The sequence below is a fragment of the Procambarus clarkii genome, chromosome 15, assembly GCF_040958095.1.
Source record: "Procambarus clarkii isolate CNS0578487 chromosome 15, FALCON_Pclarkii_2.0, whole genome shotgun sequence".
Classification (NCBI taxonomy): Eukaryota; Metazoa; Arthropoda; class Malacostraca; order Decapoda; family Cambaridae; genus Procambarus; species Procambarus clarkii.
In genome coordinates, this window is record NC_091164.1 from 23,162,768 (window position 1) to 23,181,086 (window position 18,319).

At 43.7% G+C, this 18,319-nt stretch overlaps 1 protein-coding gene across 1 annotated transcript; it reads left to right on the forward strand.

Annotated features, from left to right (window-relative positions):
- Positions 1 to 5,037: 5,037 nt before the first annotated feature.
- On the forward strand, positions 5,038 to 8,450 carry LOC138364988 (golgin subfamily A member 6-like protein 22). Its single transcript, XM_069325079.1, has 2 exons — positions 5,038 to 5,100; positions 7,653 to 8,450. The coding sequence occupies exons 1-2, from the start codon at positions 5,038 to 5,040 to the stop codon at positions 8,448 to 8,450; spliced, it is 861 nt and encodes a 286-aa protein (XP_069181180.1).
- The last annotated feature ends 9,869 nt before the right edge of the window (positions 8,451 to 18,319 follow it).

Here is an 18,319-nt window from a genome sequence, read left to right on the forward strand (position 1 = left end):
CAGTGGGAGTAGATCACAGCCAGGGACAGAACAGTGGAGCAGAGCACAGCCAGGGACAGAACAGTGGGAGCAGATCACAGCCAGGGACAGAACAGTGGAGCAGAGCACAGTCAGGGACAGAACAGTGGGGGCAGATCACAGCTAGGGACCGAACAGTGGGAGCAGATCACAACCAGGGACAGAACAGTGGGAGCAGATCACCGCCAGGGACAGAACAGTGGGAGCAGATCACAGCCAGGGACATAACAGTGGGAGTAGATCACAGCCAGGGACAGAACAGTGGGAGCAGATCACAGCCAGGGACAGAACAGTGGGTGCAGATCACAGCCAGGGACAGAACAGTGGGAGCAGATCACAGCCAGGGACAGAACAATGGGAGCAGATCACAGCCAAGGACAGAACAGTGGGAGCAGATTACAGCCAAGGAGAGAACAGTGGGAGCAGATCACAGCCAGGGGACAGAACAGTGGGAGCAGATCACAGCCAGGGGACAGAACAGTGGGAGCAGATCACAGCCAGGGACAGAACAGTGGAGCAGATCACAGCCAGGGACAGAACAGTGGGAGCAGATCACAGCCAGGGACAGAACAGTGGGAGCAGATCACAGCCAGGAGCAGAACAGTGGGAGCAGATCATAGCCAGGGGACAGAAGTGGGAGCAGATCACAACCAGGGACAGAACAGTGGGAGCAGATCATAGCCAGGGACAGAACAGTGGGAGCAGATCACAGCCAGGGGACAGAAGTGGGAGCAGATCACAAGGAGGGACAGAACAGTGGGTGCAGATCACAGCCAGGGACAGAACAGTGGGAGCAGATCACAGCCAGGGACAGAACAATGGGAGCAGATCACAGCCAGGGGACAGATCAGTGGGAGCAGATCATAGCCAGGGACAGAACAGTGGGAGCAGATTACAGCCAGGGACAGAACATTGGGAGCAGATCACAGCCAGGGGACAGAACAGTGGGAGCAGATCACAGCCAGGGACAGAACAGTAGGTGCAGATCATAGCCTGGGACAGAACAGTGGGAGCAGATCACAGCCAGGGACAGAACAGTGGGAGCAGATCACAGCCAGGGGACAGAACAGTGGAGCAGATCACAGCCAGGGGACAGAACAGTGGAGCAGATCACAGCCTGGGGACAGAACAGTGGGAGCAGATCACAGCCAGGGACAGAACAGTGGGAGCAGATCACAGCCAGGGACAGAACAGTGGAGCAGATCACAGCCAGGGACAGAACAGTGGGGGCAGATCACAGCTAGGGACCGAACAGTGGGAGCAGATCACAACCAGGGACAGAACAGTGGGAGCAGATCAACCCCAGGGTAGAACAGTGGAGCAGATCACAGCCAGGGACAGAATAGTGGGAGCAGATCACAGCCAGGGGACAGAACAGTGGGAGCAGCAGATCACAGCCAGGGGACAGAACAGTGGGAGCAGATCACAGCCAGGGGACAGAACAGTTGCAGCAGATCACAGCCAGGGGACAGAACAGTGGGTGCAGATCATAGCCTGGGACAGAACAGTGGGAGCAGATCACACCCAGGGGACAGAACAGTGGAGCAGATCACAGCCTGGGGACAGAACAGAGGAGCAGATCACTGCCAGGGGACAGAACAGTGGGAGCAGATCACAGCCAGGGACAGAACAGTGGGAGAAGATCACAGCCAGGGACAGAACAGTGGAGCAGATCACAGCCAGGGGACAGAACAGTGGGAGCAGATCACAGCCAGGGACAGAACAGTGGGAGCAGATCACACCCAGGGATAGAACAGTGGAGCAGATCACAGCCAGGGGACAGAACAGTGGGAACAGATCACAGCCAGGGACAGAACAGTGGGAACAGATCACAGCCAGGGACAGAACATTGGGAACAGGTCACAGCCAGGGACAGAACAGTGGGAACAGATCACAGCCAGGGACAGAACAGTGGGAGCAGCAGATCACAGCCAGGGACAGAACATTGGGAACAGATCACAGCCAGGGATAGAACATTGGGAACAGGAACGGAGTGTAGTAGTGCGTGTGGGGACTCCCAGGAAGAACATAGTCTCCCGCTCACGTGGACTATCCGATAGTAAGTAAAGTCACTCCTACGGCCAGCATATTGTCATTATCTTGCCTCGGTTAGGGACTATAGTTAGGAAAGGTCTATTAAAGTGTGATAAATTAAGAACTATACTCAAGTGTCATACCAGTGTCTATTAATGGTGCCTGTCTTAGTGATATTACCGGACGGCTTATCGTCCCCTTTGACTTCTAGTGACCCAGTGCCCTTAATTATTGAGTACTCCTCCCGTCAGTCCCTTAGTGAGTTGTGGCAATACCAATTCAATTTCTTTCTTTATTATGCACCCCATACCCATCCCGTGGGCGGTGGTGTAAAGGATTACAGAGGCACATAATCGGTTCAGGAACTGAACCCTTTAGTTCGTTTAGCTAAGCAAATAGCAATCTTTTGACGCTAGTTACAAAATTATTAATGTTATATATACATGTCCACACTCTCATACATACATGTACATATATATATATACGTGTACATATTTATATATATATATATATATATATATATATATATATATATATATATATATATATATATATATATATATATATATATATACATACATACATATTTAATCACCCACACATATTTAATCACCCATACAAATACACACATCAATAATCTTTTGTGTCTCAGTGATCAACAAGAGGCTCACAACAGTCACTATACAAGGCACTTTACATCTATAATGAGTCGCACAGTTACTAAGTCTTGCTGCACACCCACCCAACTGGGCGGCAGCTTTACAGTCATGTGCTCCACCCACACCCACCCAACTGGGCGGCAGCTTTACAGTCATGTGCTCCACCCACACCCACCCAACTGGGCGGCAGCTTTACAGTCATGTGCTCCACCCACACCCACCCATCTGGGCGGCAACTTTACAGTCATGTGCTCCACCCACACCTACCCAACTGGGCGGCAACTTTACAGTCATGTGCTCCACCCACACCTACCCAACTGGGCGGCAGCTTTACAGTCATGTGCATGCATTACCTACAGTAAGCAAATTTTGGATACTTCGCTAAGATTTCGGGCAGCACATCATTATGAATGAAGTACTTACACATTTCTTGGACACTATTGATGGTGTTATCTCTAAATTCTGCGATTTTTTCACATTCCATTATATAATGACGCAAAGTATGCGAATAGTTCTGCTGACAGAGTTTACATTTAGTCAAATCTACATCAGCAGATGTTACAAATTCCCAGAGGTACTTGTAGCCGAGCCTAGTCCTAGCATTGGTAACATCTTGAAGTCTGCTAACCTTATTGGATGACCCATAGACGTGCGGTTCTTCCTGCATAATAGAATGATGATAGATGGAGTAACTGTCAATACCTAGAGTGTCCCGTCTTGCTCCCGTGTATTCTATGGTACACCATAAGGGGGTTTCAGGGTAATTCAAGTACCAGACCAGGATCCTGTTACCATTCCTTTGTTCCGTACACCTGCCCCGGTAGGATGTTATATGATCTACACGTCGTATGGTTCTCTCCGGTCCCCTGTCCGGTAACTCAGGTGGTGGCAGCGTTAATTCTTACTTGGTCAAACATACGAAGGCTGATAGCAGCTAATATTCCTATCTCTCTCCCTCTCTGGCTCTGTCTCGCTCTCCTTCCCTTTCTCTCGTGCTCTCTGCTCTCCCTGCGTCTCTCTCTCTCTCTCTCTTCTCACTATCTCCCTCTCTCTACCCCCTTTAGTTGCCTACGCAGATCTCAATCTATATTGAGTAATTGTTTTGGTCCTCGTATGACGGAGCGAGTGTTAACATAGTACAAGATCGGTGGAGCATCCGTTATTACAATACAAGTGGCGGGGGGGCGTATAGGTTATTACAGCTGGGGACTGTTGGTCACTGTCCAGGTCACTGTCCAGGTCACTGTCCAGGTCACTGTCCAGGTCACTGTCCAGGTCACTGTCCAGGTCACTGTCCAGGTCACTGTCCAGGTCACTGTCTAGGTCACTGTCCAGGTAACTGTCCAGGTCACTGTCCAGGTCACTGTCCAGGTCACTGTCTAGGTCACTGTCTAGGTCACTGTCCAGGTCACTGTCCAGGTCACTGTCCAGGTCACTGTCCAGGTCACTGTCCAGGTCACTGTCCAGGTCACTGTCCAGGTCACTGTCCAGGTCACTGTCCAGGTCACTGTCCAGGTCACTGTACTGAATATGTTCATTTCCTCCCGCTCCCTTTCCTGACACTGAACCCCAATGTTTACCTCCTAGATGACAGTGGCGGAGTGTCCGTGCCTTCTTCAGCTTCTGGTCGTAATTGTCAACATCTTTGCTACATGCAGCGACTCTCTTCTAGCTCAAGTACCCAACTCTGCTGTTGTATGGTGTGTCGCTCCGAATCTATTCGCCGCTGCTCTAGACGATAGTTAAGGGACCTCAAGTATGTTAATTAATCTGGTCACTGTCCGTTAAGGTGTTATTCCGTTATGTTTTTGTTGACCTTTCTTGAAACGCAAATACTCAGGTATTTGCCGAGATACAGAGTCCAGGGACATATCATGCAGCATATTGGCTAACTTTATATGATAACAATTATTCAAGATAGTAACTTTGAATGTTACTGACAGTCTGTTAACTTTGAATGTTACTGACAGTCTGTTAACTTTGAATGTTACTGACAGTCTGTTAACTTTGAATGTTACTGAGAGTCTGTTAACTTTGAATGTTATTGACAGTCTGTTATCTTTGAATGTTACTGACAGTCTGTTAACTTTGAATGTTACTGAGAGTCTGTTAACTTTGAATGTTACTGAGAGTCTGTTAACTTTGAATGTTACTGAGAGTCTGTTAACTTTGAATGTTACTGACCGTCTCGAACTGACGTAGTGAAACAACAAACTAATATTTTTGTGCAAGTATTTATTTTGAAAGTATTTCTACTATATGGAGTGAATGCTTAGATAAATCTTTATTGATATTCAAACCCGACAGTCAAATATTAACTGTTATTATGTTTGTGTATCGTGTAGCATTGTTGTGTAAATTATGGAGAACATTTAAGCGGGCAACCAGAGTCAGTATGACAGCATGGGCAGCATGTTGTGTGTAGGGCAGCATGTTGTGTGGAGGGCAGCATGTTGTGTGTAGGGCAGCATGTTGTGTGTAGGGCAGCATGTTGTGTGAAGGGCAGCATGTTGTGTGTAGGGCAGCATGTTGTGTGAAGAGCAGTATGTTGTGTGTAGGGCAGCATGTTGTGTGGAGGGCAGCATGTTGTGTGAAGAGCAGCATGTTGTGTGAAGGGCAGCATGTTGTGTGTAGGGCAGCATGTTGTGTGAAGAGCAGCATGTTGTGTGGAGGGCAGCATGTTGTGTGAAGAGCAGCATGTTGTGTGGAGGGCAGCATGTTGTGTGAAGAGCAGCATGTTGTGTGAAGGGCAGCATGTTGTGTGTAGGGCAGCATGTTGTGTGAAGAGCAGCATGTTGTGTGTAGGGCAGCATGTTGTGTGTAGGGCAGCATGTTGTGTGGAGGGCAGCATGTTGTGTGAAGGGCAGCATGTTGTGTGAAGGGCAGCATGTTGTGTGTGTGTAGGGCAGCATGTTGTGTGAAGGGCAGCATGTTGTGTGTGCGTAGGGCAGCATGTTGTGCGTAGGGCAGCATGTTGTGTGAAGGGCAGCATGTTGTGTGAAGAGCAGCATGTTGTGTGAAGAGCAGCATGTTGTGTGAAGGGCAGCATGTTGTGTGAAGAGCAGCATGTTGTGTGAAGGGCAGCATGTTGTGTGAAGGGCAGCATGTTGTGTGTGTGTAGGGCAGCATGTTGTGTGAAGGGCAGCATGTTGTGTGTGCGTTGGGCAGCATGTTGTGCGTAGGGCAGCATGTTGTGTGAAGGGCAGCATGTTGTGTGAAGAGCAGCATGTTGTGTGAAGAGCAGCATGTTGTGTGAAGAGCAGCATGTTGTGTGTAGGGCAGCATGTTGTGTGAAGGGCAGCATGTTGTGTGAAGGGCAGCATGTTGTGTGAAGGGCAGCATGTTGTGTGAAGAGCAGCATGTTGTGTGTAGGGCAGCATGTTGTGTGAAGGGCAGCATGTTGTGTGGAGGGCAGCATGTTGTGTGAAGGGCAGCATGTTGTGTGTAGGGCAGCATGTTGTGTGAAGGGCAGCATGTTGTGTGAAGAGCAGCATGTTGTGTGAAGGGCAGCATGTTGTGTGAAGGGCAGCATGTTGTGTGTAGGGCAGCATGTTGTGTGAAGGGCAGCATGTTGTGTGAAGGGCAGCATGTTGTGTGTAGGGCAGCATGTTGTGTGTAGGGCAGCATGTTGTGTGTAGGGCAGCATGTTGTGTGTAGGGCAGCATGTTGTGTGGAGGGCAGCATGTTGTGTGAAGGGCAGCATGTTGTGTGTAGGGCAGCATGTTGTGTGTAGGGCAGCATGTTGTGTGTGTGTGGAGGGCAGCATGTTGTGTGAAGGGCAGCATGTTGTGTGTAGGGCAGCATGTTGTGTGTAGGGCAGCATGTTGTGTGTAGGGCAGCATGTTGTGTGTAGGGCAGCATGTTGTGTGTGTGTGAAGAGCAGCATGTTGTGTGTAGGGCAGCATGTTGTGTGTAGGGCAGCATGTTGTGTGGAGGGCAGCATGTTGTGTGTAGGGCAGCATGTTGTGTGAAGGGCAGCATGTTGGGTGAAGGGCAGCGAGTCAACATTGTGCAGCAGGGTGTGAGGTGGTGGAGCTCGCAATACTGCAGCACTTTACCTCAGTACCTCAAGGCTAACGTTGTGTGAATGTTGGATGTGGGTGTTCCTGCTCTAGGGGGAAAGGAATTATCAGGGAATAGCGCCATGCCATTATCACTATATAGCACTTGGAAGGGGTCAGGATAAGGACTTGGGATGGGACGGAAGAAAGGAATAGATTAATTGTTAAAGTTATATAGTAAATGTCATTTGCATATTTAAGGAGATTATGACGACAACCTTCCTGTGCTCCTGAGATTAAATAGAGATAAGAAGGAAAGATGGTTGAAGAAACTCTTGAGAACACTATTATTATTTACGAAGATTACAACCAGATGTTTACTGCTGTACCTAATAGTCAGAACGCAGAACTTGGCCTACTATGCAAAGCCCGATTTGCCTAATAGCCAAGTTTACCTGAATTTATATATTTTTGTATTTTTCTTATGAAATGATAAAGCTATCCATTTCATTATGTATGAGATAATTTGTTTTAATTTGAGTTATAACTAACGTAGATATATGACCTAACCTAACTTACCTTAACCTAACCTAACCTACCCCTACCTAACCTAACCTACCTTAACCTAACCTAACCTACCCCTACCTAACCTAACCTACCCTACCCCTACCTAACCTAACCTAACCTAACCTACCTTAGCCTATCCTAAACTAACATAACTTAGTAAGCAATTTATGTTCTTAAAGTAATATAATAATAATATTTCAAATAAACCAATTGGTAATTTTTTTTTTTTAAATAAAGAAAATCACTCGGCCTATTAGGAAAATCGAGCCTTGCATAGTAGGCCGAGAAGTTCGTTCTGGCTACTAGGTACGACATTGGCGATGAATAACGCCATGAATGGTGAAGATATAAGCAACCAAAGTTGTCATATAAGCAACAAAAGTTGTCATATAAACAACAAAAGTTGTCATATAAGCAGCAAAAGTTGTCATATAAGCAGCAAAAGTTGTCATATAAGCAGCAAAAGTTGTCATATAAACAACAAAAGTTGTCATATAAGCAACAAAAGTTGTCATATAAGCAACAAAAGTTGTCATATAAGCAACAAAAGTTGTCATATAAGCAGCAAAAGTTGTCATATAAACAACAAAAGTTGTCATATAAGCAGCAAAAGTTGTCATATAAGCAGCAAAAGTTGTCATATAAGCAGCAAAAGTTGCCATATAAGCAACAAAAGTTGTCATATAAGCAGCAAAAGTTGTCATATAAGCAGCAAAAGTTGTCATATAAACAACAAAAGTTGTCATATAAGCAGCAAAAGTTGTCATATAAGCAGCAAAAGTTGTCATATAAGCAGCAAAAGTTGTCATATAAACAACAAAAGTTGTCATATAAGCAGCAAAAGTTGTCATATAAGCAGCAAAAGTTGTCATATAAGCAGCAAAAGTTGTCATATAAACAACAAAAGTTGTCATATAAACAACAAAAGTTGTCATATAAGCAGCAAAAGTTGTCATATAAACAACAAAAGTTGTCATATAAACAACAAAAGTTGTCATATAAGCAACAAAAGTTGTCATATAAGCAACAAAAGTTGTCATATAAGCAACAAAAGTTGTCATATAAGCAACAAAAGTTGTCATATAAACAACAAAAGTTGTCATATAGACAACAAAAGTTGTCATATAAGCAACAAAAGTTGTCATATAGACAACAAAAGTTGTCATATTAACAACAAAAGTTGTCACATAAACAACAAAAGTTGTCATATAAGCAACAAAAGTTGTCATATAAGCAACAAAAGTTGTCATATAAACAACAAAAGTTGTCATATAGACAACAAAAGTTGTCATATAAGCAACAAAAGTTGTCATATAGACAACAAAAGTTGTCATATAAGCAACAAAAGTTGTCACATAAGCAACAAAAGTTGTCATATAAGCAATAAACCGACGAGAGCGACCAGTTACTGAGGGTGCTCACCTATCACTGACCACTGGGCATAAGACCTAACTCTCTTCACACAGTCCACGAGCCTCGTTATACTAGTTGTGGTTCAGCTGTTTTGTTCTCACGTTCGAATGTATAGTCAAATCTGGCCATAAGTCAACCTTCCTCCTGAAATTATAGTACTTAAACCAACTGTTTGGTGGAAAGTACCAATAAGTTGTGATGGGCCGCCTGTGCACCACTATTTGTGCCAATAATTTTATAAAGCGCAGAAAAAATAAAGTTAAAAACCAAACTTAAATATTGTTAGATCTAGTATAGCACAAATATACTATATTAGACCTAAGGTAGCATATATTAGGCCTGAGAGAGTCGGGGTTTGGTTAGGTGTTATATATATTTTATGGTTAAAGAAAGGTTCCGGTTTATCCAAATTTAAGAATGCCAAAGGTGAACTTCCTGGTGGAGCATCACAACATATTGGTACGGTCGTCCTCCAGGTCACATTAATTACTCTCATTTTAGGAGGATGGCTGCTGTCCATGCCTCGTGCTCACCTCATGTATAGAGTATGAATGTTTCCTGGCAGTTCTTTGATTCATTTGAGTTTCCAGCTTTAACTTCTATCTTCTTGTCCTATTTTCTCTCAAATTAGATGGGCTGTCCGTGTATACTTTGTCTATTCCCTAAATATGTTTTATGTTGCGATCATATGTCCTGTTTCCTCTGACCTCCAGGGTTTTGAGAGCCTTTTCCCTCAAAAGGAAAATATTTGAGGTATATTCATACCTTTGTCCTTTTTCCTTTGAAACAAGTTTTGTTTTAAATCTCTGTACTTTTTCAATTTTAGTTTTATGTTTCAAAACGTATGGACTCAATGCTGGTACTGCTTACTGTAGTATTGGTTTAACAAAGCTGTGTAGAATCCCTTGAAAGTGTTCTGAGTTTGGTCTCCACAATGACTACAGTGTAATCCAGTGATTACTCTGACCTTTAATTTCACAGTATTCGTCTCTATGTTGGTTTGCATTTAACGATCTCCTGAAATCCTTTGAGTCTTACACACACCTCCATGTTGTTTTCTGTGCGACTTCCCTTTTCTTTTCAACTTAATCACATGGTCTCTTAGTGTTATTTTTCTTCCAATATGACAATAGAACAGGTTTGGTTAATCCATAACTTTCCTCTCAATGTTGTTTTCAAATTATGTCCACCAGTTGTAGAAGCAAATTATGTTTGTAAACAGAAACTCGTTTACTATTAAGAACTGTTCAACAACATGAAACTGTTCAACAACATGAAACTGTTCAACAACATGAAACTGTTCAACAACATGAAACTGTTCAACAACATGAAACTGTTCAACAACATGAAACTGTTCAACAACATGTAACTGTTATGTGTACGTCTCTAGTTCCTATGAAAATAATTCCATATTTGCATTTATAAAGACAACATAAGAGAGCGACACTGATTCATTGACCTGTAAAGTCGACTCCTCACACTTTGTAATAGTAATGCTCTGTTCTTAGTGAGCATTTATCGCAGACAATATGTCGCAGTCACTGACAATATGTCGCAGTCACTGACAATATGTCGCAGTCACTGACAATATGTCGCAGTCACTGACAATATGTCGCAGTCACTGACAATATGTCGCAGTCACTGACAATATGTCGCAGTCACTGACAATATGTCGCAGTCACTGACAATATGTCGCAGTCACTGACAATATGTCGCAGTCACAGACAATATGTCGCAGTCACTGACAATATGTCGCAGTCACTGACAATATGTCGCAGACACTGACAATATGTCGCAGTCACAGACAATATGTCGCAGTCACTGACAATATGTCGCAGTCACAGACAATATGTCGCAGTCACAGACAATATGTCGCAGTCACTGACAATATGTCGCAGTCACTGACAATATGTCGCAGTCACTGACAATGTGTTACAGTCACTGACAATATGTCGCAGTCACTGACAATATGTCGCAGTCACTGACAATATGTCGCAGTCACTGACAATGTGTTACAGTCACAGACAATAAGTCACAGTCAATGACAATATGTCGCAGTCAATGACAATATGTCACAGTCACTGACAATATGTCGCAGTCACTGACAATATGTCGCAGTCACTGACAATATGTTACAGTCACTGACAATATGTTACAGTCACTGACAATATGTCGCAGTCACTGACAATATGTCGCAGTCACTGACAATATGTCGCAGTCACTGACAATATGTCGCAGTCACTGACAATATGTCGCAGACACTGACAATATGTCGCAGTCACAGACAATATGTCGCAGTCACTGACAATATGTCGCAGTCACTGACAATATGTCGCAGTCACTGACAATATGTCGCAGTCACTGACAATATGTCGCAGTCACTGACAATATGTCGCAGTCACTGACAATATGTCGCAGTCACTGACAATATGTCGCAGACACTGACAATATGTCGCAGTCACAGACAATATGTCGCAGTCACTGACAATATGTCGCAGTCACTGACAATATGTCGCAGACACTGACAATATGTCGCAGTCACAGACAATATGTCGCAGTCACTGACAATATGTCGCAGTCACAGACAATATGTCGCAGTCACAGACAATATGTCGCAGTCACTGACAATATGTCGCAGTCACTGACAATATGTCGCAGTCACTGACAATGTGTTACAGTCACTGACAATATGTCGCAGTCACTGACAATATGTCGCAGTCACTGACAATATGTCGCAGTCACTGACAATGTGTTACAGTCACAGACAATATGTCGCAGTCACTGACAATATGTCGCAGTCACTGACAATATGTCGCAGTCACTGACAATATGTCGCAGTCACTGACAATATGTCGCAGTCACTGACAATATGTCGCAGTCACAGACAATATGTCATAGCCACAGACAATATGTCGCAGTCACAGACAATATGTCATAGCCACAGACAATATGTCACAGTCACAGACAATATGTCGCAGTCACTGACAATGTGTTACAGTCACAGACAATATGTCACAGTCACAAACAATATGTCACAGTCACAGACAATATGTAGACAGTAATGTCTACATTCTTTGCCGTTTCATTTAAACGTTTTTGTACACCATTACTGCTTATATAAATCATCTTAAGTCACATACCGACTTTTGCAGAGCATGGATTGTGTGTGGCTTTCCAGGTGTGATAATTGATAGTGAAATGTTGTATGATTCAGGAAACGACACGTGTTTTGTTACGAGAAACTAGAAAACATTCTATTGGTTTACACTGTGGATACGATTAAAATAAGATAAATTCCTCTGTACCTTGCTATTGTGTTCTTCTCAAATGACCTTTCAATCAGGAAGGATTCCTTGCCTCTTTAGAAGGAACCTGTTCACATATTAGACTCACAGGATAATGCTAGTTGCTTCGAGTTTGAATAAATCATATGTCTATGATACTGTATTCCACATGATAATTTAGGCATTTCTCTGTATTTTTAAATGTAAACTTCATTTAAAAAGTTATTACCTTTAGTTCCAAATATAAAAGTAAGAAAATCATGGCCGTGAACTTAAAGATAAATACAGAAATGATTTAAAATGATTTTATATCCGCTGCCTAAAAGAAATTAAACATTTGTTCTGCATATTTAAATAAGCATTTATTTCAATTTCGGGCTATATACATACTAAATAATACTTACATATGTGCACACATTCCTATTTCAGTTGAAGAGACATAGAAAAGTAAATATTACTGACACATGCACAATGTACATAATGGGATTTACTAGTGTTCAATAAAAAACAAAGTGTTCACATTCAATGAAAACAGTGTTCAATGTTCAATAATGAATCTTCAATATTCAGTAAAATGAACAATACAGAGATTGGAATATAGTGTTCAAGTTATATTTTAAAAATTACTGCAAATTAGATTTAATTAAATGCCCAACAAAATATATTCAGTTACGTCATAAATACAATTGTAATTAAGGAATTAAAAGTATAAATCAGCAAACAGTGTTGAGACTCGCAGCACAGTTTGTAAACAGTGAAATATTGACTTCCTCCTTTTGGTACTATATTCTAGTTTACATTTGAGTTACATTTTATGTCTTAGAAATATTTTATTGTGACATTTTATGAAAATCCAAACTTTGCCAATGCAAGATTTCGTATAATATAAAATGTAAAGGGTCTACTGAAATGATAGAAATTATTATGTTATTTGAGTGTGATTAATGGACATAAAACACTTATGCACACGTTTGTCAATCTACGCCAGCAGAAAACGTTATAGCTCATTTTGATATTTTTTAAAATAAATACTGAAACGTAATCAATCGTGTTTGAACTCATCCAGATCACTTCCATCATACATCAAGCCATTAATCCACCCATCCTCTGTCCCGAGTAATTCAATATTAATCACTGTATGCCAGGCACTCAGGGGGCTCATAGATTACTTCATTAAGCTTCACTTGGTATTATAAGCCTTATTTGGGCCCCGGGGGAGCCGTAGTGATGGACACACGTATTATAGTCTTTATTTATTTACATTAGTTATTAAAAAAATACATTTGTTCATTCATAAACATTACCTCATACAAGTCTGGCTCTTAGAGATTAATTCACACGAGGCTAATCTTCTTACGGACACGTCAACATGTACTGGGAGAGGAAGGTCTGGTAGTGCTCACACACGCCCACGGGTCCCCAGTGGTGGTAGTTGTTCACGCCCACGGGTCCCCAGTGGTGGTTGTGGTGGTAGTTACTCACACACGCCCACGGGTCCCCAGTGGTGGTAGTTGCTCACACACGCCCACAGCCGTCTTGTGAGCAGTGTGACCGTGTGAGAGGGAGAACATCCGGGGATTTCATATCTAACAAGTTAAAAACACTATCGCGTCCCCGGGCATGTGCGCCGCCAACTTAGATAGGTCATGTGCCCGACGTGATGGCGAACGTGTGGGCAAGCGCGCGGGGACACTGAAATGTGTATATCGTTTCAGTTCTCTCACCTTAATTCTCGTGCTACGTCGTTCGTTTTGGTATCATTGTGTTCGCAATAGAATTCCCTGCAGGTGTATATGCATATAATGTCCAAAAGCCCTGCGTGACTCCCCACAGCAAAGTCTAAAGTCGGCAAAACTTACCCGTGAGCGCACAAAATCAGTAAAATGTGTTTACTCGTTGTAGTTTTCTCACCTTAATTCTCGTGCTACGGCGTTCGTTTTGGTATCATTGTGTTCACAATTAAATTCCCTGCAGGTGTATATGCATATAATGTACAAAAGCCTGGAGTGCTTCCCCGCAGGAAACCTAAAGTTACCCTTAAACGAGCACCAATTTGTACACTGCAACCTAATGTGTATACTCGTTCAGTTTGATAACATCAATTTTTGTGTTACGTCGCTAGTTTTGGTATTAAATTGGTCGCAATAAAAAGGCGCGTATTTTAAAACTAGTCCCATAATAATAGAGCAATAACTGGAATTTTAACAAACATTTTAATTCTGGAAGTTCATCATTACAAAATTATTTATATCTTTCCAGTTTTCTGACATAAATGTTTGTGTTACATCTTTAATTTTGGAACCAAATTGTTCGCAATGTAATGGCGCGCATTTTAAAAGTAGTCCCCAAAATAATAGCACAATAAATATATTTTTAAGAAATATTTTAAAATTTTGACCAAAAACATATTTATAATCTTTCTAGTGTTCTGACATCAAGTTTTGTGTTACAACTTTCATTTTGATATCAAATTGCGCGCACTCTAAAGGCGCTTATTTTGAAACTATTCCGGAGTCACTCGGATAAAACAAATGAATTACAATTTTTTTGTAATGGACGCCAGCGCTGTCCACGGCTCGGACTCGGGAGAAAAAAAATGGACGTGACGGGTGTCCAAAGCGAGCGATATCCCGACAAACACACACCGAAACTACGACGTTGGTACAACGTTCGAACAAGTTTTAACACCTCCTAACCAGTTATAACAACCAATATAGCAAGTTGTAGCAACCTTTTAATACGTCATAAACACATTACGCCAAGATGTCTCAACTTTATTACAAGTTGTAACAAGCGGAAAATAGAGACAGTTTCGGTTTGTGTTTCCAGGGTAGTGTATAGGACCATACCTAACACCAAGCCTAATATTTACTCTAACAGTTTAATCAAACAAATCTAAATTTAATTCAAAGAAACTTTTGATATATTTAACTGTAATAATCAGGAAACTCTCTCTAATATGATCACTGTGGTAATGGACATGGCATCCCCCTCAACAAGGCAACTTACCTTCCACTGTTTATTATTCTCTTTGGTGAAATTTAATGTTTAGTTAAGGCTGTACTTTTGGATATTTTATTGTACAGAGATAAAGTATAATCTCTGGTAGCAACACACACTTTGGTGATACGATTATGCTGCCAAACACACTTAAGACGAAGGTAATTACTAACTGCGCTCCTCTAGTTCATCTTGATCTATACTTGCTAACTGGTTCAAGCTGTCTTGTGAGTTGTAGTGTACTTTTTTAAACAAATTAATTTGTAGCCATAGCAACATACTGCTGAAAAATTATATTAGTGAAGCAGTGCGAAGGGAAGGGGTAAGGGGGCAAGCGCCAAGCCATTACGACTATATAGCACTTGGCCAGGATAAGGATGTGGGATGGCACGGGAGAAAGGATTTGTGCCCAACCACTTGGACGGTCGGGATTGAACCGACCTGCATGAAGCGAGACCGTCGCTCTACCATCCATCCCAAGAGTGTGTGAATGCCAACCATGCCCATCTGCGTTGACTAACAGAAGAGCGTCACAAAGTTCCCGCGAGAGCTACCTTACATATGCTGGCTGGTTGGACCCCTGGAGTGTCTCTATCGCTCTACCATTCTCTCCATGATAAGCCCATAACTTAGCTGTCACTGTCTAGACCTTCACAGTAGCGCGACAGGGTCTTCTACTCTACACGGGAGAGCACAACACTGAGGCAGATGCCTTCGACCTACATTTCAAGGCTATTGGTCTTCTGTGTGTGTGAGGGGGGGGGGGGTTCATTCAGAGCTAACTTCCATAGAGTTACTCGAGCCAAACATCAACACGGTGCTGTGAGAGTTGAATCCCTCAGTGCACAAATTTATTGCTTGAATAATTACTTGCAAAGTCTAACTTTTTTTATTTGATAAGTGTGTCAAGTTGGATGTCATTGGGCTCACCTTCACATGGGGAGTCCAAAGAGGTTATCACTTGTTACCTGTGTCATCGGGATCTGTCGCAATGACGACGCAACAGCTCCAAGACTCAGCCTGTGGTACTAATACCAAGGAGGGGGAATCTTGGCCACAACGGGTAGTGAGGGTAAAGCCAGGCTCTATCCCCGCCGAAACGATTCGTGGCTGACCACAAGGGTTAGCCATCCCCCCTCGGAGACAATATGGCTCTCTGGCGAGACGCTGTGGAACTAGGCATGACGTCACGAGGTGCTGACATGCCGCTACCAATCAGATGAGTTTCTCAGAAAAAATGCGAGCTGCGTATGGCTGTGATAACTCACACGTAAGAGGGGGCGCCATCGAGAAAACAATCAAGACCCCTCTGACCCCACCGGTGGCAACCACGAACCTACCATAGGAGCAGCAGCAGCAATACACTGGTCACCGACCCGCCGCCCCATAGAGGACAACCCCTCCGGGACAGCGGGGTTGTCCTCTATGACGTCTTCATAGAGGACATGCTTCTGAAGACGTCTTCTATGACGTCTTCAGAAGCAGCACCGGGGCAGCTACACCCTTACCTCCCAACACTGCCCCAGCCACCACCTTGCCGCTAGCATCTGCTTCCATGTCCAGCGGGGAAACCACGTCCTGGCTGCCTACCACGCCACCACCAGGTCCCATGACGACAGCAGGTGAAAGGTGGTTAGGAGGGCTACCACTCAAAGCCACCCCTTGTTAAGCCTGCACCCATCTTCCCAGAAAGACCTCTGCTACTAGAATGCTCCCGCGGCGGGGAGGCGGGAAAACTGGCGCCGCCAGGGAGGAAAGGCCCCCCCCCAAGGACCCTCAGAAGTACGCAACACACCCTGAGCAGCAGGAGCCCCACTGGCCGCGTCGACACCAGACATGGGGCCACCAACACACGTATCAGGCGAGTCCACACCCTCCCAACTACAGGTCCTTGCATCACCGCCACCGGAGCATCCACCACAACGGAGGAAGCACTTGGAGCGCGATGCACGTCTGCAACGATTAATTACTACTGATGTTGTAGGTGTCTCCACAACACCCGCAACAAGCACCGCCAGGTCCGCGGGCCTAATCGGCAGGTCAGGCTTAGCAGGAACAGGTAAAACATCTTGTTCAGCTGACTGGGGAACAGCTCACATCAACAGGCCCCAGGATCTCAGGCTCAACCCCACTCACACCAATGGGGAGAAAATCACTTTCCTGAAATATGGAAGGGCCCTCAGTCGCAGCAGCACGGCACCCAGCCACGTAGTGACCTTCCTCACCACACTAGAAACATGTACGGGGTTGGCCTGAATAAAAGACCCTCATGTTGAAGCCGAAGAAGCTAACTCGTGATGGAATAGCACGGTTAAAATGCATGGCAAGCATCCAAACACCAAGATGCAAACCCGCCAAACGCCCAGAGTGTAATCATTTAACCCGGTGGGAAAAAACAGTACCAAACCGTGCAAAGCAGGCATGCAGCACAGATTCAGGGAACTCTAAAGAAACCCCGTGGACACTCACAAACGTTGGCGGCATACATTTTTCCAAAACAGTAACAGTACCGGCAGAATTAGACAGCTGAAAAGAACGGCTATCAAAGCTATGTACGAAATGCTGGTACAAAGCAGATGAAGCAGACTTCACCACCACACGGCGATCCAACACCTTTTCCAGTCCATAAAGATCCCCAACGTCCACTTGAAAGACATCCAAGAGCGCCACTTCCACAACTGCCCAATCCGCAGGCACAGAAAACTCCAGCCCTGCAGTCAATCCGCCTGATAGGAGATACAATCGACGCCATATCCCGCCAGCCACTCCACCGGCTAGTCGGCGCACCACACCACCAACAGCGACCCTCACATACTCAGCACAAAACCAGCAGCGAGGTGACAACTGAAGAATGCACGCGCAGTGACTCCCCCCCCCCCCTCCCCCTGAGAGCTAGGCAACGAATTGACATGTAAGTAAGTGGTGTGATTATGCAACCCGTTCTCGCAAATTCGTAAAGTCAATATTGACTTATTAACTACGTGCATAGGTGATATACTAAACATAATAGATACCCTTAAAAAGATTCATAGAAAACACCGACCTTACCTAACCTTGTTAGTATCTTAAGATAAGCATCTTATTGCTTCGTAATTACAATTATTACTTAACCTATACCTATTATAGGTTAGGTAATAATTGTAATTACGAAGCAATAAGATGCTTATCTTAAGATAGTAGGTTAGGTAAGGTCGGTGTTTTCTATGAATCTTTTTAAGGGTATCTATTATGTTAAGTATGTCACCTATGCACATATTTAATAAGTCAATATTGACTTATTAAATTTGCGAGAACGGGTTGGATTATGATTGTCTTAGTGACACATAAGTAAGTGGTGTGATTA

What these genes read in the sequence shown, in the direction of transcription:
- LOC138364988 (XM_069325079.1), top strand. Translation starts at nt 5,038, where the DNA reads ATGTTTGTGTATCGTGTAGCATTGTTGTGTAAATTATGGAGAACATTT. An exon ending in CATTTAAGCGGGCAACCAGA is followed by an intron (nt 5,101 to 7,652) that starts GTCAGTATGACA and finishes TTGTCATATAAG; the next exon opens with CAACAAAAGTTGTCATATAA.